Here is a 20,980-nt window from a genome sequence, read left to right as displayed (position 1 = left end):
GTGCAGCCTCATCATTGCTTTTCCTTCTTCTCCCTTTCCTGCTGTCCTCCTGCAGTTCGCCCTTTCCTTACCTGATGAACACTTACCTGATGTCACATTTCTATGGCTCTCTGAAGAATTTAACTGATTTTTAAAGAGTAAAATCAAGCATGCAAGATTTTGGGGATAACAGCATTGCTTTAAATCAAACGGGAACTGAAGCAGCTGGATGTAAAATACTTTAAAAAAAAATCTTGTTTGAGTTCACATTGCTTGATATATTGGATTCAAACTTACCTCAAATGAAACCCATTAAAATATGGTAACACGAGTCATTACAAGAGCTGCCACAAAACCTTAAATTTGTGTGGCACATTGTAAGTTTGTTAATAACTAGTGTCATTAGTTTCCATTACTGTGATTTACCTCAGATCACAGAGTATCATTTCTCTGCAAGATACGATTGTCAGCCGCTGTAAATTGAAGTTAGTTAACACATCCATGTAATTTCCAGGGTGAAAATGAGGACAGTTTGGAAAGCAGTAGGAAGGGAGTTTTTTAATACAAAGCAAACAATTATCAAGCAAAGGGCCAGTGCTTGGCCCTTGGGAAGGCAGTGACATTTCTTAACACCTACTGCAACAATGACAAGGTATTAATTTGAAAAACAATGAGGACAACACAAACGTGGCAGTAGTCAAGTGTTACACTTTCAAGCAATTTTCAGTCTGCTGATCGTGCCCCTTCCAAGGCAGGATTAGATGGATTGGTTTGTACCAAGACAATTGCAACAGAATTACAGAATTAGACTTAACTAACATTTGCAGAATTAAATTTAAGTGGTGGGTTTCTGCTCAACATCAGGATTTCCCCTCTGTCCTCCAGTTGAACAGGTTTTTATTTCTCCTTCCCCTGGAAAGGCAGTGGCTCACAGACCATGGGGTGGCCTCTGCACAGGTCTGGGAGCTCTGTGGGGCTGGTGGTTCAGTTCATTAAAAATGTTGAGGCTCTCAAGGAAGCCTCTTTAATATGGCTTCATTTCCAGGGGCAGGTGGGGAAACAACTGAAAACTAACCCAGGTGAAAGATTTCTGCTCTGATTTACACAAAGAACTGGAACATTTGTCTGGCTTTTAGGAGAGGAGCAGACCCTGCTGCAGACCTCCCAAGGGTGTCCAAGGTACAAAGCCTTTGGAGAAGCTTGAAAGGGTTACACAGCATTTTATTAAGACTTCCCGGGAGATGCTTTACATTCAGAACATAGAGGCCTCAGAGAAGGACATGCTTTGCCCTAGAAGTTACTTAAAATAACTGTTCTGTGTTCAAATTTCTGATGACTAAATATTTAAGATGCACTGAAACAACTAGGACATTTCATCTGAAGGATCTCCACATTTTCAGGGCAAGAAATAAATTCTGGGTTCTTCTTCCCAAGGCTCTCAAAATCTTGCTTTTATTACTCCAAGAGAACAGGATGCCAAGATCTGCATTGGGGTATTTTAAACCAAGCAACACCTCTTAATGTTCAAGAGTTTGTCTTTTCCATGCTAGGCTCAAGATATGATAATTTTGTGGGCAACATTTAGGTTGGGCCAAAGGGCTGAAAAAAACCAAATGCAGATGATGTGGTCCAAGATGTCTGATAAATTTATCACATTGCCATATGAGAACATGCAGAACAATACACCTGCATTAAATATACACACATTATACACACACACCATCAGACTCAACTGAGTTACTCTTGGTTTCCATGGCCCTCTAACTGGGTGCAGGAACTGGTGTTGTATATTAAGATCTATTTTTCTGCATTTGCAGTTGCTCAGGATCTTTCTGCCTGTAAATGTTACAGTAACCCCTTATTCCAGCCAACATTCATATATTACACTTCAACTTAATTTAAATGTAAATTTCTGGCAAGTTAAGTGCTCTGTCTAAGAACATTAAGGGCTCTTTTCCTTATGAATCAAGGTCTAATTAGAGGAGACGATGTACAGTTTCCCTATACCAATTACAGAAAAATGGAAAAAATTATTTTCATTAACAATTTCCCAAACACATGTTGGTAGCTCATCACCATTTCCCCAAAGTAATAAAAAAGTCATTTTCCAAAAGAGTAAAATAAACCAACAATTAGAAGAACAAAAATAAAATAGATTAGCTAATGTGTTAGATGTGTGTTGGCTCAGTTCTAACATGTCTGGACTTTTTGTTTGGAAATTATACTGTATTTGTACAAGTCCAAATGAAGAATCAACAGAATGCACTGCTCCCATTTTTTTTTTTTTCAAATGTGATTCAAGCCAATTGCATAAATATGGTACCTTTTTGACACCATCTGCAAATTGTTGCCTAAACAGCCTCTTAGGTCTCCATAAGAGGGTAACTGCTCATTATTAACATAATGGAGATATCCTTTCCAGTTCAAATGTTAGAAGTATGAAGGCCCATGGCTCAATCTTGGCTGTTAATGCATAATGTGGGTTGCTACACATGCCATAAACCAAAGCATGATGCAAATTACTATGACAGAAGTTGTTTAAATTGTGCTTACGGGTACATCCACGTATTTGGAAGCAGCCTTCACCTGTAAAAGGAACAAGAAGAGAGTTAACACCACCAGTACCTTTTCAGGTCTCTGTTTTTTTCTTTAAACTCTCTGAGACCATCTCCAGCCAAGACTTGGGACAACATAACGCTGAGTAGGTTGACAAGGGTGATGAAACTCACTTTCCTGTCTCAAACGGTGGTATTTTTGTTGTTGTTTTTTTTTGGAGAGGTAACTTTACTGCTGCTAAAGCTCTAATAGCAGCAGATGATAGTGTGGGAGTTGTGCTTCTACTTCAGCGAGCGGGGGAAGACGGGGTTCGTAAGAAGGCATCGTTATTTTCTTCGGAGGCCTCGCTCTCCACCTGATGCCACGTGTCTCCCAAGGCTCTGCATGTCTCTCCTGCTGGGAGCTGTATCCCAGGAGCAATGCCAGCTTCCCTGGAGTGGGGCCATGGTGAGGCTGGCAGGGGCCTGCACCAACCTAGACACAAGAAAGGACCCTAATTTTGCTCCCTTCCCATTGTCCTGCCCACGGTGTGCTTCCCTCCTCGGACATTGTCAAGACCAGGCTGGATGAGGCTTTGAGTCACATGGATAGTGGAAGGTGTCCTTGCCTGTGGCAGAAGGGTTGGAACAAGATGATTTTTAAGGTCCCTTCCAACCCATCCTGTGATGCTTTGCTGGGCTGAAGGTTTTCTGAGAAGTTTTGCACGCCTGTGGCTGGGCTGGTTGGAAAGATGTGTTCACGTTTTAAAATTCATCCTTGTTGCCTTCACCTGCAGCCTCTCCTGCACTCACTTGTTCCTCCCCCACATCAGTGAATTCAAACCAAAAATTATTATTCTCCCTCTTGTTGCTGGCCCTGATTCTGGCAAGAGCTTGCAGACCATGATGGGGCAGTGTGCTCATGCCATGCCACAAAGAAGTGCTCTGAAGCTTTTCTGCTTCCCACACTGAACAGCTACCTCATTTTCCCCTGATTTTCCTCCTTTTTGAGAAGATACCGTTGGAGAGAAGGTATCAGAGATGGACACTGCACTCTGGGGTGTCATCACAAGCTGGTGTGATCTGCAAGAGCCCGCACTGACTTTGTCTGTGATTTTCCGTGCAGCAGGGTGCACGTTGCCTGGCGCGGGAGGCGGGGTGGCCCCTGACGTCAGGGCCAACTCTTCCAACTGAGCAGTGCCCAGCTGGCCACAGAGACCTTTTTCCCACTGTAGCATAAGGCACAGTGTCTAGAAAGAGGATGGCTGGGATTTTCCACAACGCTTCTGCTTTTAATTAGGGTAAGCGTTGCCGGCCATCTTTGTTTGGGTGTAAAAGCTCACCTGCTTTTAAATATTTCTAAAGCTACCATTAAAACAGCCTAAATATAACACGCACACAGTTGCATCTTGGGATGAATAAATTATGTGTCCCGAATGAGAGAATGAATGTATGTGTGAGACAGAATGTGAGAGTGGGTGGAAGCACTCATATGGTGTGTGTGGGGGGTGCATAATTAAGCACAATGAGGCAATACAAAAGACCAGACTGGTGGTAATTGCCGAGGTGAACGCGGCGAGCATTGGCAGCGCCCAGGCTGCCGAGCCGGGGGGCAAGAACAGAGGGAAGGGCAGGAGGAGGGCACCGAGCGCCTGCTGCTGCAGTGTGACCCCAGCTCTGCCTGCCAGAGAGGCTGCAGGGGGACGGGGCACGTCCCAGCACATGAGTGTACGAAGGAGACAGCAAAACCAGCACCAGAGCAAACACTTGTGTTGTCTCCAGGTATTCCTGTTTCCAGCCGGCTGGCTGAACACCTTGCCCTGTCTCTGCATTTATCCTCACAACTTTCTGGGGAGGTGGTGAAGTGCTATCCCTTGCTGCTGCGGAATGGGAGCGGAGGAGCCTCAGCCCCCGTGTGTGAAGGCAGCTGGAGCCCATCCAGTGGATGCAGCTCCAGGAGAGCAGGCAGTCATGGCACACCCACGCAGGCAGGGTGCCCATGCGAGCACCAAACCAGCAGTTTTTCTGAGCAGCAAAGCCCAACAACCAGGAGGAAAGCCTGGAAAACGATGTGGCTCAACAGCCTGCAGAACTCAAGATGGGGTCCTTCCTCAGGGCTGCACCTGTACCTTCAAATATCACATGGAGCACGAAGCCAGGCAAAGGCAAACCTGCCAGCTTAGCTCTCTTGGGTCCAGCTTAGCGCCACTTTCAAACTACCTTCTCCAAAGCCAAGAGACGACAAGAATAACTCAGCTTCCTGCGATCTCCTCCCTCCACCCACAAAAAAACTGAGCTGCTTCTCCTGCCCACTCTCCTTTAATCAGAATAATTACTTGTTTTTCTTTAAAGTCAGATTTGGCTACATTTAGTGAAATTTCCAAACTGCCGGATGTTGTGTGATTTTTGCTAGGCTGCCGTTTTTCACAAAGTATGTGACTTTGCCATGAAACATCTCAGTTTACCATACAAATTTTGCGCAGAACAAAAATAAGATCTTTTACTTCTGTCTCCCTTGGGTAGCATGGAATCTTTGGTTATAATTACCACAGGTGTAAAGCTCTGCCTACAGAGGCCATCCAGATTACAGGGAATTTTAGCAGCTGGCAGTCCTGTGAGTGAGTGGATCTGCACATGCAGACACCCAGCCAGGGCCTGGGCTGCTGCCGCCAAGATGCACTCAAATGTAGCAACAAACAGAAAAAAAAAAGTCTGGCCAAATTTAGAAGGGTGTTTTCCTCTCAAAGTGCTCTGCAAGGAGAAGTGGCTAGTGAGAATTTATTAGGACAACAGATGCATTAATTTTATCTTGAATTTCGAGGCAAGAATTGGAAATGAGGATATCCTACTAGGTGATAAAACTGTCTGTCACAAGACCCCCGAGTACATGTCACTTGCAGAGCGCCTGGAAAACACGCGATGAAAGAAGTTGGTGGAAGGGGGTGGGAGACTAATGCTTTCTGGAGCTCAGTGGCTTGGACCATCACACTTTGTTGTATTTGTTCAGACAGGGAAAACGTGGGAGGTGGTGCAAGCATGCTGTAACAAGAGAGAGAGATTCTGTATTTATCACTGCAAAGACTAAACACAGCAAGTCACATTACTACTGCAGGGAGAGGAGACTTGCTAAGCCCAGTGCCAAAGGGGTCAGGGCTGCTCCTCAGCCTCCTCTCCCAGTGGCTCCCAGCAAATATGGGGGCCAAAGCGAGAGACATCCCTTTGTCAGGAAGGAGCAATCCTGCTCTTCTGTCGTGTACCCAGCCCACTTGCTGTGGGCGAGGGACCAACACTTTCCTGAGACATGCACACACCACGCACAGCAGCTATTTGGATACACATCCCTTCCTGACTGAAAACTCATGAAATCCAGGCTTTGGGACCATGTTTGAAGGCTGTGGGGCTGTTGGAGTGGGACAGCCTGTTTTGCTGCTGCTGGGGCAGTTAACTGTCAGTAATGTCCGAGGAGCAGCAGAGAGGATGCCCGAACCCTATGCACCCATGTGCTGGTCCCGACAGGTGCCCAGAGCCCAGGTGCAGCCAGGGCTTTGCTCAGCAATCAAAGGGAGCAGCACTCGGCAGTGTAAACAGTGGGATGTGGTGGGAGCAGTGCAGCACCAGCGAGGAACAGCTTGGATTCACGGGGAAGGAAGGGCTGCACACTACACTGTCTACATGGGCTGATGCCGGTGCTTCCGATGCCTGGAAAGCTGCCGCCTCCACATCCTCTGCTGCTGGCACACAAGCATTTCCTAACCCTCCACAGCACTGGAATGAGGGAAGGTATCCAGGTATCCATACCCTGCATCCCCTCGAGCACGGGTGAGCACAGCCCTGGGGCTGTAACCTCACAGGGTTTATCCAGGGAGGAGAGCTGCACTGCGGGGCAGTGAATGGGACACCCTCCCTTCCTCTCTTCTCTGAAGAACAAAGTGCCTCCAGCACACCTGAAAAGGCAGAATGCTTAGTTTGAACCCCACGGTGGTTCAGATAAGCTGCCAGACTGTGTATACAAAGCTGCCAAGAGCAGTTTCTTGCCTCTGCTGTTAAGCCTTCCTAAATCCATCTCCATTTCCAGATGGATCCTACAAACTGCCTCAAACTCAGCAAAAGGGCCCAAGAGTAGCAAACAGCAGACATTTGCAAGGAACTAAGACAACTCCAAAATGAGATTTTGGAAAGCCTTCCCAGTTTGCAGAGCAGTGCCTTCTGCCTCTTGCCCAGTCTCTGTGAACAAGTCGGTGCAGGAGAGGCTGCACAGGAAGGCAAAAGGACCGGGGTGTGAAATGTGAACACAACTTTCCAAGCAGCCCAGCCACAGGCATTCATGTGCACAAGTGTCTGTGAGCTGAGAGAAGTGAAGTCCTCCTTGCACAGAGACACTCCTGTAAACTTTCTGGCACATGCATTTTCAGAAGACCTTTGGAAATCAGCTGCCATGTGTTCATCCTAAGAAGCTGTCACAACACTTTTCTGGAATACAGCTCTGATTGTTAAACCATTGCTGGATACTGAGGCCAGTTTTGCACAGATATTGGTCTAGTCCTATACCTTGCTAGGAAATATGTGGTGAGCTGTGAATTGGTTCCTCAGTGTTATGGAGAAATGTGGCATTAGAGGCACCTTGTGCTTTGTGACCTCATGGCATTTCCCCTACCTTGTTCTCTTTTAGAAACACATTTTGCTGTTTACTATTTAATGGTCACCGTTACAGCCAGAAGACTGAGAGGAACACACCTGCCCTGTGAAGAGACAATGAAGCTAACTGCATGTACAGTGCAATGCTTTTTTTTGTCTTCATATGTATCCTCTACAGAATAAACTTCACCAAGCTGAAGGATGGATGGAGATGGCTTTTCTCAGTGCATCCTGGATGTTTATGTACTGTATATCTGCATACAGGTTTTTTGTCTATTCATGTGGGAGTTACAGTGATCTAACATCACAAAATGGAAGAATTATTAGGTAGCTGATCTAGTCCTGGGAGAGCAACTCAGAAAAAAAAGAAAAAAGGAAAGAGAAAGGAAATATAGTCTGTACTTACAGTAAATGACAGGAATGAAGAAAACAAAGTCCCTTCATCATATCTAGACAGTTTGGCCAAGACTCCTTCCAAAATGGTGACAAACTACAAAGACAAAAAACACTGCGATTATTTTTAATAGTTGGACAAGGGTGTAAAAATCTGCATCACCTTCAAAGGAACCCGTGCACCTATCAGCATTGCCAAAGGAATGGACCACCTCTCCCTGAGCGCAGTGGGCAGGGAGTGGGGAGAAAGGAGTGCTTCCTTTTGGGTGCTGTGATGCACCCCTTGCTGACTGGGAATCACCCCTGAGTGTCCTGGGTGGTGCAGGGATGGGAGGTGGGGGCAGTGTGTGGGGAATCCAGCAGAGCCTCTCTGGCTGGGGAAGGCTGTGGCTCCTGCTCCCAGGATGCAGTGGCAAGCACGCAGCTAGCTGGGTATTCTTGCAGAAGAATTGAACTGGCATATGTTGGCGGATTATGTTTAAAGGTCTCCACTGTATAATAGGGATGACTTGTTCTCAGAAAGTTTGAAACTAGAGGAAAACACACCCCACCATCTTTCTCCTTACATACCAATTCCCCTCCGTGTTAGCACAGCACACCAGACCTACACAACCACCCAAGGGGAATGCTGGCAGCTAAGCTACAGAAGCTGACTCCGATGAAAAACAATTTCCAAACAATTAAACCTGACATTTTGGAATGTATTTCCCACTACTGTCATCTCTAAATTAATTTCTTAGAAGAGCATATGGTGATCTTGCACAAGATGAGCTATTTTGTCCACACAACCTCGTGTGTAGGAGTGGTGACCACCTCTGCATGCCACCCCAATGGCTCTGCAGCAGCATTTAGCAGTGCCACCCCCTGACTGCAGCCACCCCAGTGCTGTGGGGTGATGCTGACCATGGGCTGTTACCCCATTAACCTAACACCCATTCCTTAAAGCCACTTCTGGCCCGCTATGGCAATCCTGCTAGCAGAGTACTGCGTCTCATGCAGCTCCTTATCAACAAAGAGTCACCATGAAAGGACTGGGAGATGTATGATCCTGCCTGTGAGAAACAAGAAGCCAATTCAACATCCTAATGTGTCACATTTTAATGGAAACGCACATATTAAAGATGCAATGTTAACAGTGAATCACTTCACCTGAAGCCGAGGGTTACCTTTGCCACTAGGAGTGTTATCATTTCTTTGACGGTTTCCTCAATTAGTTCATCTATTTTTGAATGGTACTGGTGCTAAAGAAAAATAAAAGGAGAGGGGGAGGAAAATATTAGCATTGATCACAGCCAACAGCTCTACACTTGTCAGTCTCTTCCCTTGGTAAGCCACAATAAATAGTATTAAACCAAAGAATTATGCAGCTTATTATTACCCTGGGCCCCACTGCAGTGGCCAGTGACTACTTACACTTGTAGGAGAGGCCTTGAGTTCAGGAGAATCCTGCATCAGTTTTGAAGCATGGGCAAGCCCTGCCCTGTTGGGAGTGCCCGCAGCTCTGGGAGCCATGTGTGGATGTCAGAGGGGAGCCTCCACCATCCCTGTGAGAACCAGCACTCCGTGCTCCTACAGATTCTGAATCACTTTGCTCCACTTCTGTGGGCATTGTCCTGTCCTGGCACATGGATTGCAGCAGACAGTGGGATACACCTGCTGCAGGAGGGGAACAGGCAGCCCCTTCCAAGGGCACCACAAACCACCCAGCCCTCAGCATGGAAATGGGGAGGGTGTGCTGCTCCAGGAGAGCTTGCAGTGGGCTCAACCACTGGCAATGGTGCAGCACCCTTCCCACCCACTGCAGCAAAGCAGCTGAACCTGTGTTACCCCGGGTTCAGCAGGCACATGGCTCAAGTGAACCACTCATTCCAATGCTTTGCTGTTTTGTACTGTGAGATAGATTTAAAAACCACCCAACAAACCACGACGAGGCTTTTTGTCCCATGCAAAAGGCAGCAGGCAGTGCAGCCCTGAGCCCCGGGCAGTGGCAGATCCCGTGGCAGTGGCTCAGCACTGGCTGACCAAGGGCTGTGCCTGCAGCACCAGCGTTTCTGAGTCTCCAACCCAATTTCTGCACACGCCAAACCTCGCTTAGCTTGGGAGCTCTGATGCAATCAGCTGCAATATGGCTAGAATAGGTACTAAAATACAGTCTTCTACTAATTTAGAAAAGACCTGTTTCCAATACAAGATTTAATTAGTGAAAACATACAGTATATTCTTATTTTCAATGGACTGAGAAAATACTGATTATGACTGCTTTCCAACACAAAACATTTGATTTTTCAGTCAAACATTTCAAGCACTGGTGCTAGTCACTATATTCATTACCACTTGGCATTAATATTGTTTTAAAATGTTAACATCAAATCACATTGAAAGAGACAAATCTGCTTTAAATACTAATCAGACTTTGGGAAGGAAGACTGTGAGGGCTTTACAAATGCTAGCTGCTGGTCTCAGTGTCTGACTGGTACTCTGAACTGCTCTACAGTTTGGGGATTTTTTTCTATGGCAGTAACATTAATATAGGAATTTGGGAAAAAGAAAATAAAAGTAGGACACACTTACCCACTCTTTTGCAAACTTTTCAGATGATTGGGGACAGAAATAAAGAGGAAAGTGCAAAAGACAGGAAAAAGAACATATGAAGATAAACAATAAATAAACCAAAATCTTTTAAAAAAAGAGACGTATGAGAACAGCAGCATCATGCACAGAAACAATAAGCAATGGAAAATGAAATGGGGTCAAAACCTCCTTTCGCTGAAATGCCAGAGATCGCTACCTGTAGGATTTGGTGGCAGTAAAACAGCGGGAAGGGACCGGATTGTAGCTGACACCTGGCACTCTCTTGCAGTTTTTGGCTCCAAAGAGGAAGGGAACCAGCTGTCCACAGGCAGGGTTCAGCCTCGGGGCAGCCACACAGCCCTCACTGGGGCAGCAGGGCCAGGGCAGGGGACATGGCACAGCACCAGCCCAAGGCCTGGCTGGGGGCACTCAGAGCCTCACCTGGGCACGAGGACAAACCGGCACCGCCACGCCACAGGCTGCGATCTGCTGGGCCCACGCGGGGGAAACATACACGAACAAGCGGGTGAAACTTGCATTGGCAGCTCCCATTCCATGTCCTGCTTTGCAGGTCAAGACATACACAAGTCCCTTATGGGATCATAGTTATGATTAATCTTTAATGCAGAGCTAGGCCATATCAGCTCCCAGGATTGACCTGGCCTTTCCCAGCACAGCTGGAATGAAGCTGTGGGGCGACAGGGACCTGTAACAGCTTGGTACAGGTAGAAGCTGCTGATGTGCTTGGCAGACACAGCCAGGACTTCCTAAGGGAAATGGAGAAGGGGTTGTGCATATATTGGGGTGTCTCTCTCATTATGTTTTCCTTCTGCAACTGCATTTTCTGTGTGTGTAAAACTTTGCAAACAAGTATTCAGCTAACTGCTTTCATCATGTAAGTCATGAGTTCGAATTCAATCATGACTAGCTATGTGCAAAGCAATTCACTGTGAAATGCACTGACTGATGCATGTTCAATAACAAGCTTGTTTCAAAAGCAAATAAGAGCCCCAATGGAATAAAACCACAGCTCTGAGAGCAGGACAGGAGCCTGTGCATGCACCGAGGTGGTGTAGCAGCACCCTGAGCGCTCATTCCCATCGCAGCCGCAATCCCCAGGGCAGAGTGAGCCCCGGTGCCCTGGCAGTGACCATGCAGGGCAGGGCCTGCCCCAGGCAGCCACAGCCATGTGCACCCTGTGCCACCAGAGCCACAGCCCCAGCTCCACCTCGGGAAGGGGAGCCCTGGCCAGGACAGGTCAGAGACGACGGTGGTTTGGAAAGCGAGCGCCTGGTGCTGCTACAGATGCCTGGCTCGCAAAACCAGCAATTCCAACAGCTCCTTCTACATTCCTCATGGAAACACTCAAGGTTAAAGATCACAGAGCTGGTTTGCTTTACCCAGCATAGCCCCCACTCTCGATCAAGTTCATCATAGCTTTCTATTAGCTCAATTATTACAATCCATAATCAGTGCACTACAATGATTCAACTTGACTTTATGTGATGAGTATCTTGCCTTGTCATGTAACAGATTGTGTGTATGTTGTATTTCTCTAAGGACCATCTGACCTTAGATATTAAATAGAAACATACTAGACCAACTGAGAAACATTTAATACATACATTTATCCCCTTAGATGTATTAAAAATTCAGAGGAAAAATAAATATTTAAGATGGTAAAGTATGTTTACCAAATGTTTTAACAGCTGCCTTTAGAGACAAGGAAATGGAATGAAATGATGGGTGTTTGTTTCACAGGGTAATGCTCGCAAAACGCATTCAAGTATCTGCTAAAGTGAGTGTGGCTGAAGGTAGTGTGGAAGGGAAGGCCTTTGGGGTGGGAGGGAAGCCACAGAGCAAGGTCAGGTCTAGGCAAGGAAGGTGCCAAAAGAGTCTCTGCCCAGACTGAACTGTCAGAAAAATGTGTGGTTTGTTTCTAACAAAAATGTCATCTCTGGTTAGGTCTGGGCCAAAGGCCTTGCCTGAGCTCTGTGGTGGGCAGTGTGAGCCCTTTTTGCTGCCACTGAACCGTCTGCACAGGCTGGAGGAGCCACGTGCCAACTGAGGCACTGATGCATGGTCCCATCAGTGAGTTTCTGTCCCTCCCTGTCTGTCCATTCCTCCCCTTGCTGACCTGTGCAGCTGCTACACACCAGAGATGGGGGGACAGAGGGACTCAGTGAGGCACAGACCCAGCTCCCATATTACTGAGAAGGACACAGGCTGGAATCCCAGGCTCCCATGCCTCTGCTGCATTTCCAACTGTCTCATCACTTCCAGTGGGACTGGAAGAGGCAGGGTGGCATTTTGTCCTCCTCTCCTTGTAATGACAGATCTACATGGGAACTTGAATCCCCCTCAGCCTGACCACTTTGGCACACAGGTTTAGACAGCTTCAAGAAGAGGAGATGGAGATAGTTGAAACAGAGAGTGGCACAAGTGAATGGAAGGGGAGGTAGTAACACTACTTAAAAGAAAAAAAAAAAGACAAAGGGAGGGTGTATAAAATACTGAAATACTGCAATCCTAAATGGTAACCTATGCCCCAATAATTTATGTCTGCTTTACAGGTTCCATTAGTTTAGCTATCTGTTAAAAACCTCATGTCCCAGCAACTGCTGCTTGCCACAGGGGTTCAGCTGTCTCAGAGCTGCTGCACCAAGCACCTGCTGAAGTGGCCCAGGCAGATTTGCAGCTGATCCTGCCTGCAGCCCAGGAGCAACCACACAGCCACCTCCTCCCCTGTCAACTGCAGTCTGAGTCAGGCTGAACCTGCGGTGGGACTGATGCTCAGAATTTGGAGGAAACTGTGGCAATCAGGGAGCATCATCACAAGTCAGCATGGAAAGATGCAGTGAGTGCCTGGTCACACAATACCCGGGCACAGAGCTGATGTGATCAGGCTTGGGCCATCTGAATACTTCACCTGGCAGTTTAATGAATGCAATGAGCCTCCCCTGTCTTCATGATCTCCAAAATCTCCCTGTCCCCAGGGACTGTGCCAGTTATAAGGGTTTGATCCTGGTTTGCAGTGGGGAACATCACAAACATGAACCTTTGCAGCTGATGGGGTAGATGCTGCAGCAGCTGCAGGCTGAGGGATTTGGGGAGACACATGGGTATGGATATGGAACAGAAAATGGTAGAGAAGTTCATGTCCAGACCTGGACAACAAAAGCCCACTCAAGATCTGCTCCAGCTGACCTGGAGGACAAGGGAAGACCTGATGATGGGCAGTATGAAATCTCTTACAAGGTGCATGTCACAAATAAAATGTCAGAACTGAAATATGTATAAGAAAAATAAAAAGAACAGCTGAATCTGATCCAAACACCACTGACATCAGGGCAGAGAGCCCTGCTACATCCAGTGGCCTTTGGAGCAAGTTCTTTCAGAGGAACAAATTGAAGTGAACAACTGAAAAAACACAGGAACAACTAGCAATGATTCACTGCAAAATCTGACCATGGAAAGCTGTAGTGAAAAGGCTTATCTAGGAAATGCTGACAAGCAGCGGACTAGGTGAGCCAAACAGTATTTGTGAATTTATTCTACACTGGTATATGAACATTCAATTTGGCTTGAAGTCACTGGAGCAAAATGAGCATTCTGATGCATTTAATTCATTCCAATTTGCCATGTCTTTCTAATTCATAGGTCAATTCACAGAAACTTCAACCTGCAACTATGGCTTCAGAAGAAAATAAAAGTCAGCAATTAATTAAAACAGGTTTGTTATTTGGGAACTTGAGTCATTATGAACCTGGAAATCCAGAATGATCAAGTGAGCTGATTACAGCCAGTACTCGAGGAAGGCAAAGCAGCCGGAATTTCAATCTACTTTTGGAAGTTCTTTATTTTTGTAGTTTTGTTTTTCTTTTTTTCCTTACATGCATCACAGCAACAACTTGGCAGTTCTGTTTTCCTTATGTTTGTCTACAGAAAATAGCCATACACAGAAAGTGTGTTGCTGACACCTGGCTCCAAGGTGCAGTTAATGACTCAATTTGTATGGTCATCATGCAACAACCAAGCTTGAGAGATACCGTATGCATACCACAGTCCTTGCAAAAAGCCACTCCTAAGTGACAGGGATTCCGAATGTTTCTATTCATTAGATTTGAGAGCAACCCCCTGTACATTCATCTGCACACTCTCTATGGAAGGCTAAATCCACAAACGATACAACGTCTCTGAAACGAGCACAACAGGAGACAGGAAATTTCATGACATTGCCTTTAAAAGCTGTGAAAGGAAGAACCTGCATTTTTACCTCTTGGCCCATTTCCATACTGCAAAGCTTTGTAGACTGAGCTTTGGCATCCACCATGACATTAAACATGGTGCATATTGATTGAGGGACTCGGAAATCTGTTGATCGGCTGGTTTTCTGCAGTTTTACTTCAAACGCAATCCTTGTTCTGTGAAGGAAAGTAGAAGAAGATGTTTCAGTTGCTTTTAAAAATACTAAGACAATAATAATTTGAAACAATACTGAGAGGAGTCTGAGAGCCAGAAAGCTGAATGCTGCTGGGAGTGCGATAGTGCAATTGTTACAAATGTGTTTTTTCTAAAAATGATTTTCCTGTTTAAAAAGAAACCCCCTTTCCAGAATACACATTATTTATAAAGCGTTCAACAGTTTCAGGGAAACTGTGACTCTCTTATGCTTGATAAACAGTGTGATGATGTTACAACCAGCAGTGTCAATGCACACCTTTAATTTGGTTGCATTAGCTGATTGATAACCACACCCTGCTGCACTAAAGGAAGCTCCTATTGCTCCCTGACAGCAACTACAAATAACAGAAACTCCTTCATTGCTTGACTGAAAGGACACTGCCAGATCATTGCACTTACAGTGATATGGCAGTATTTGCTCACTGGAAGTTCTTAATCGTCTTGTGAGTTCACAGAAGTGGTTTCCCTGCACCACACACATTCACCAGATTGTATCTGCAAAGCATGCAGAGGCACAGGCATGTGCATATGAACACACCTGCATCACACACCTCCCTGTTCTCCTGAGGTTTCACTGAGATCACATCTGACATCCCTGCAGTAACAAACCATGATACACCAAAACCTTTGTTAGGCCAAAACCTACAAAATCTGATCCTATGTCATATTTTAAATACCAAGGCATTTGTGAGTCTAACAAGGGAATGCTTTCCAGTGTGGTGGGCATTGCCTTGTCTTTTTTCAGAGCCCCTCTTCATATTCCAGAGGTACTTCACTTCACTAATCTAACCTAACACAGAACAATTATCACATCACACAGAATCTGCCAATAAATTAACATAGGAGCTTCAATTTAGAAATAACAAATAATATCAGCTGCAGCTCAGGAATAATTCTGAACTTCAATGATCCCCCAAGGGTAATGCAAATGAAAACTCATTTACGAATGTGAAGCTCCCTTTCTGGGGATCAGATCTGAGCTGGTATGTAGGTCCTTCTGCCTGGATTTATTAGTGAGCAGGCCTTCCTTGCAAGGGCTGCTTTCCTGACAGCCCTGAAATACAACCCAGTGTGGAAGGCAGGGTGGCTCCTCCATGGATTCAACAGTTCAGAGACAGACGCGAAGAAAAATGTTGTGTCAAACTGAAATTGCTAAAGAAACCTTAGCCAGGCCCTGTTTGCAGGTGATATAAATAGGGAAGGCAGCATATTGGTTTACATCAGCAATGGCATTTGAACTGATTTAATTACCAGTGCCAGATTTAGCCTGGACTCGGGGACTAGAATGTTGATAATTACTGAAAGGACCCAAGGAGACTGGGATTTTCCATCTCCTCATGGAAAGGAGCATGTTCCTACTTACTTATGCTCACAACCATTATATATAGTTGTACCAATACAAGCTGGGCCAGGTTTTTACAGAGGGGCAACACATTTGTAGAAAGGTTGAGGCAAACCAGGGAAAAACCACCTGGCTTCCAGGCACGCAAGCTCTCCTCTAGATGTACCTGGAAATTTGCTTATTTTTCCCAGTTATCTCAGCTGAGCTAACTTGTTCTGATTTTTACAGATCATTGCAGCTATAACTGTGCTGTAGGGACAGCAAAAGGGCCTTAATTCCAAGTGAAAAAAAGAAAAAAGAGAAAATAAGTTTTGCTGGTGGTGCTAGAGCAGAGAAGAGAGCAGAGCTCCATCACTGGGTTTTCTCCTAAAACACAGTCTGACAACTGAAAGACAACTAAAGCTCAGTGTTTGTGCCAGACACAGGACCAAAGATGGGCTGCTGTAATAAATTGCTCTATGTCAAAGATATTAAATGCAACACATCTCATTGCACTTAAAATGCACTAGGGTTTATTCCAGATTGGTGAGAGAACAAGCCTCGAGCTATCTGCCTTCCTGCCTGCATCTCAGGGATTGAATGTGCCTTCCCCTGTGCTGATACTGCACATCCAGGCTAGTGAGGATTGTACTGAAAATAAATGCTACATTCAGACTTGCAGAGTGGCCAGGAAAGTGTGGTACAGGACAGCCACATCACTCACTGCAGTTAATATTAGTATATATTGACTATATTTAGTATCCATTTTTTCTCTGGTTCATCTCTTTGTCTACGAATTTTTGCACAAAGAAATACCAAGTTCATTTTTTCTTCTTGCCTCGTTATCGCTGATGCAAATGGACATAAATTGCAGTGGAAAAGTTGGAAATTTAACTTCAATATTTTGCTTTCAAAATGACAGCTGCCAGTATGTCTAAAAGTTGCTTAAAGATATCTCTGTTTTGGAAGATCTGCAGGTAACTATGCTATAATGTGGCTGATGATACAACAGCTTTTCCCAATCAACGGCAGACGTGAAACCTGTGTGCCAAGCAACACATTATCCCACTTTTTAAATAATTTTTTCTTGGGTTTTTTCATGTATCTGTGCTTTTTTAGGTGGGTGCTGGGATTTTTCTTATGGATATACCTTCAGCAGTCAGCATCATCACACCAACCTGCATTTACAAAGATCTGACCTCACGTGTGGCACTGAAAATAAGTAATTTACCTACAAAGCCCAGCAGAATGGGTGATTTATTGCCTTACTGGGAATAAGCACTCAGTCTCAACAGATAAGTGCCTGCTTGGGAGAGTCCACAACTCACAGCAATGGGGTGAATTCCAGTTTTAAGGTGGAATAGCTTTGATTCCCGTGAGCTGTGGTGAGAACCATGCCAGGCTCCCTCATGAGCACCCACCTTTTCACACAGGACTCGATCATGTCACTCGCCATCAGCTTCAAGCGCTGCTCCAGGTGTTTCCCAAACTCCTCCTCAGGCCAGTGCAAATCCCGAATGAAGGTCTGTAGGGCATCAAGTTTCCAGAACATATCTTCTGAGGTGCCTGATCCATTGCTGGCAGGGCAAAATGAGAACACAAGTCAGAAGTGGCATCGGGGTCTTGGCAACCTGATGTGGAGACCATTCCTGCAACAAGTGTAAGGCAGACAGCAGTTTCATACACAGGACAACGCTGGCCATCTCCACCATCAGGATTTTGAGTTTTACCATACAGTTGCCTAATCTACCTTGCTGTCATCACCCACAAAACTTTCCAGACCAGATGAGTAAGACAACATCATGAGTTACACACATTAACGGGAAGAACGTGTGTATGGTAAAAATCAGCCTTAGTTAATAACCACATTAAAGAATGTGATTATTAAGAATTAAGGCCAGAAATTGTGGGAGAAAATCCTTGATCAATAATAACTGCCATACTAGGCTGTATGCAGTTATTAAGATTTAGGGTTTCATGCAATTCTCCCCCCTCCAAATGATATCTTGAGTTTGCCTTGTCCCCCCAGTGTGGCCCCGTTTCCAGGTAAGGGACAGTGCTAACAAGTGGTGAGCGAGGACACACTTTATCTCTTGAACAGCTGAAAAAAAATTGGGGTAAGTCAATTGAGCTAAGGGTACATCTCATATCCAGGAGTTTCAGCAGGATTTATTGCTGCAGCTTTTTCTATGCAAAGGCAATTACAGGACAACAAATTTACATTTTTAAAAATTTATTTTGCAACAACTTTGGTCTGCCACAAAATTCTCAATTTCTTTCCCAAGCATATATTCTTGTACCCACACCCCTGCCCAGATGGAAGTCTTTAGTCCTGCAGTGTGTAGCTACACCAGCTCTTTTCACAGTATAATTATATCTCAAACCTCCACTTACAGAATAAAAATACAGGACTGGATTGCACTCTGTTTGTGCACAGAAATTTATGCATCTATAACCCTCTTCTCTCCCTCTCTTCTTCTCCCTCACTTTTTTTTTTTCCAGAACAATTACCAAGGGAGCTTCAAGAGTTTCAACCCCCTCCTCGCATACCACTAATGCTAACACAGTAATTTATAAGATATTTAACACACCATGCATTACCACTTGTGCTGACATCATCTATAGAAACAGATGAGGGAGGGTGTTTCTATTGTGACAGATGCCAGCTGCATTGAGTTAATGCTAGAGGAGCTGGGAACTAATGCAAACAGGGCTACTCCCAGGTGAGAGCTGTAGTCCCAACATGCCAGAGGGGTCCTGAGGGAGCCTGGGCTAGCAGAGTCAACAAGATAAAGAATGAATAGTCTTGGTTGTAGGAGAAACGTATCCGACACTAAGCAACAGGTAACATGTCCTTGATGGAGGGGAAGGGTGCGTAAAAGGGAACCAGGGAGATGAAAAGATAAAGAATCAGGCATTTGCTTTTGCCAGGGGACCAATTTGGACAACAGGCTCACATGTTCATCTACCAAGAGCTTTTAGTTCAAACCTGTGCTTGGGTGTAAGCAAGCTTTAACAGTCTAAACCCAGTTTTGGAACTGCATGGATTTACATTTGAAGTGATTTAATGTGTACAAATACAATAATTGGTATTTACTACAGCAATATTATGACATCCATTTGGTTTCAAAATTCTTGAAGAATTATTCTCAGTCTTTTTCTCACTTTTGATTAGGGCTCCATCCAAGTAAACAATATAGTATATTCATTTCCAAAATGCACTGTTTGGATTTTACTTGTGAGCACCACAATTACTCTAATCACGCCGGCAGCTTGCAATATACCATTGATGCTCAAGCATTTTCAGAGGGATGATCCAATTTTCTGTCATTACATGATTCTTATCTTTTCAAGGGCAATACCACAAAGCATGCACAGAGCAAGATTAAAACTTTCAAGTACTCTTTACAGACAACTGCCTAAGCTAGCCTTTAAAATAACTATCTTAGCATGAATATGAGTTGTATGGCTTTGAAACATAAACAACCATGCAAATATTTTAAAAGGTTTTAAATCTATTTAAAAAGATCTCACATCAGTGTTTTCTTTGCTTTCATTCATTACCAGTGCTCTGCAATCCTGCCTGTGCCAGACTAATGGCAGAGGCGTTCTGGTGGACTCCAGGTGTAGATGTAATTGAGGGTGTTTCAGTAAAAGAGAACAGGAGATTCTTGGGTGAGTTATTCAGTTTTATCTATTAAGTGAGAGGACAGAGGAAAAGCACCATAGTGCTGTCTGAGACAAGCCTATGCCAACCCTAAATAACTCTCCAGGATTTTAGAAGGAGAATGGACAAATAGTAGTTCCCATGATAGGACATCTTGAGATGATGAGATTTGGGTTGAGCCCACTGGGTACCACCCTCCACACTCCTCAGTGAGAAATCTCCTATAAGAGAACTTGCCTAATCTGTGCTGAGGATTTGTGGCATGTTCCCCCTGAGCTTCACACATGCACCTTGGGACACTCAGGCAGGAAGCACAGAGCTCAAGGCTCCTACAGAGTAACTGCTTTGACGCTATTTTCCAAGCCACAATCTAAAAATCACATTGAAAATCTCTTTCTTTAGTTGGTCATGGCATTATTTGGGCAGTAATGAAGGCTATGGAGCTTTAATTGCTCTCTAGATCATTCCCCAATGTGAATAAAAACTGTTACAGGGTGCTCCTCTTTCTTAAACTGCTTCAAAGTCAAGACAAAAATTATCTGGGATTGCAGAGCTCGCATGAAATAAAATTCATTTTTAGATCTACATCTGGTCCACAGAAATTGGTTGACTGGCATTGAAATTGATTAATCTTCTCTTTTGGACAAAACTCTTTGCTGAGACACATAATGTCACATTGTGAGTTCTGTGGTTTGTATGTTATTCAGACCATACCCCATTGTTGACAGCTATTTTGTAAAGCAAGATACTTGCTCAAACTCTCAGTGGGAGTTGAGACAAATTTTCAAGGTTTATACAAAAAAACCCTCAAAATACACATGCCAGAAATTCACTAGTGTCTCATTCAGAAAACATCTAATTAACTGTATCACTCTTTAAAGTTTTATGTAATGCACAGAAACAAACAATACATATCCATGCCAAGATTACTTTAAATTTAAATGAGATCTAATTTGAACTGAATACACACTCAGAATCATAAATAGCAGCCATCCATGACGGTGCAGAAAAGCTAGGCATTTGTGGGATGCCTAGTGGGATGTTAACTGGTAGATTTGGTACTTTAGGGAGATTCACATTTGGTAGATTCACATTGGGCAGATTACTTGTTAAACTCCTGTGGAAGAAACAGACAGAAAGAAAAAATACCATAACAGTGACAATGCCGATGTAGCAGAAGCACATGACACTCAGAAACAAATCTGCAAAGTTCACAGCATGAGGACAGTTAAAAAACTAAAGCAAAACATTTCAGAAAGAAGCATGAGTATGAAAGTTTATGTACTGAGTTTTCAGTCTGCTATAAAATTCAAATTCCTTAAAAAAAACAAGCAAACCAGAATGGAAAGAAGAATCACAAAGGGAAAAATTTACAGAGAATTTAAACACCTGTGAAAATAACTGCACCTTCAAGTC

General features: G+C 44.5%; 1 protein-coding gene across 12 annotated transcripts in view; it reads right to left on the bottom strand.

The window, feature by feature from the left end:
* Positions 1-20,980, bottom strand: part of CADPS (calcium dependent secretion activator) — a 203,760-nt gene that overhangs the window by 22,051 nt on the left and 160,729 nt on the right. For 4 of the 12 annotated variants that reach the window (XM_054281013.1, XM_054281014.1, XM_054281016.1 and 1 more), the window contains 7 exons: positions 20,535-20,681; positions 17,319-17,474; positions 14,389-14,536; positions 10,113-10,127; positions 8,708-8,782; positions 7,555-7,638; positions 2,533-2,565 (listed from right to left, as the gene is read on the bottom strand). In XM_054281013.1, coding sequence (XP_054136988.1) covers positions 2,533-2,565; positions 7,555-7,638; positions 8,708-8,782; positions 10,113-10,127; positions 14,389-14,536; positions 17,319-17,474; positions 20,535-20,681 — 658 coding nt within the window. The remainder of the gene's footprint in view (positions 1-2,532; positions 2,566-7,554; positions 7,639-8,707; positions 8,783-10,112; positions 10,128-14,388; positions 14,537-17,318; positions 17,475-20,534; positions 20,682-20,980) is intronic. The other 8 variants (XM_054281015.1, XM_054281017.1, XM_054281019.1 and 5 more) reach the window with 3 other exon arrangements.

Source organism: Melozone crissalis, unplaced genomic scaffold (assembly GCF_028551555.1).
Source record: "Melozone crissalis strain CALT ecotype California unplaced genomic scaffold, PUWL_Pcris_2 ptg000029l_1, whole genome shotgun sequence".
Lineage (NCBI taxonomy): Eukaryota > Metazoa > Chordata > Aves > Passeriformes > Passerellidae > Melozone > Melozone crissalis.
This window is presented reverse-complemented; position numbering and strand designations above follow the sequence as displayed.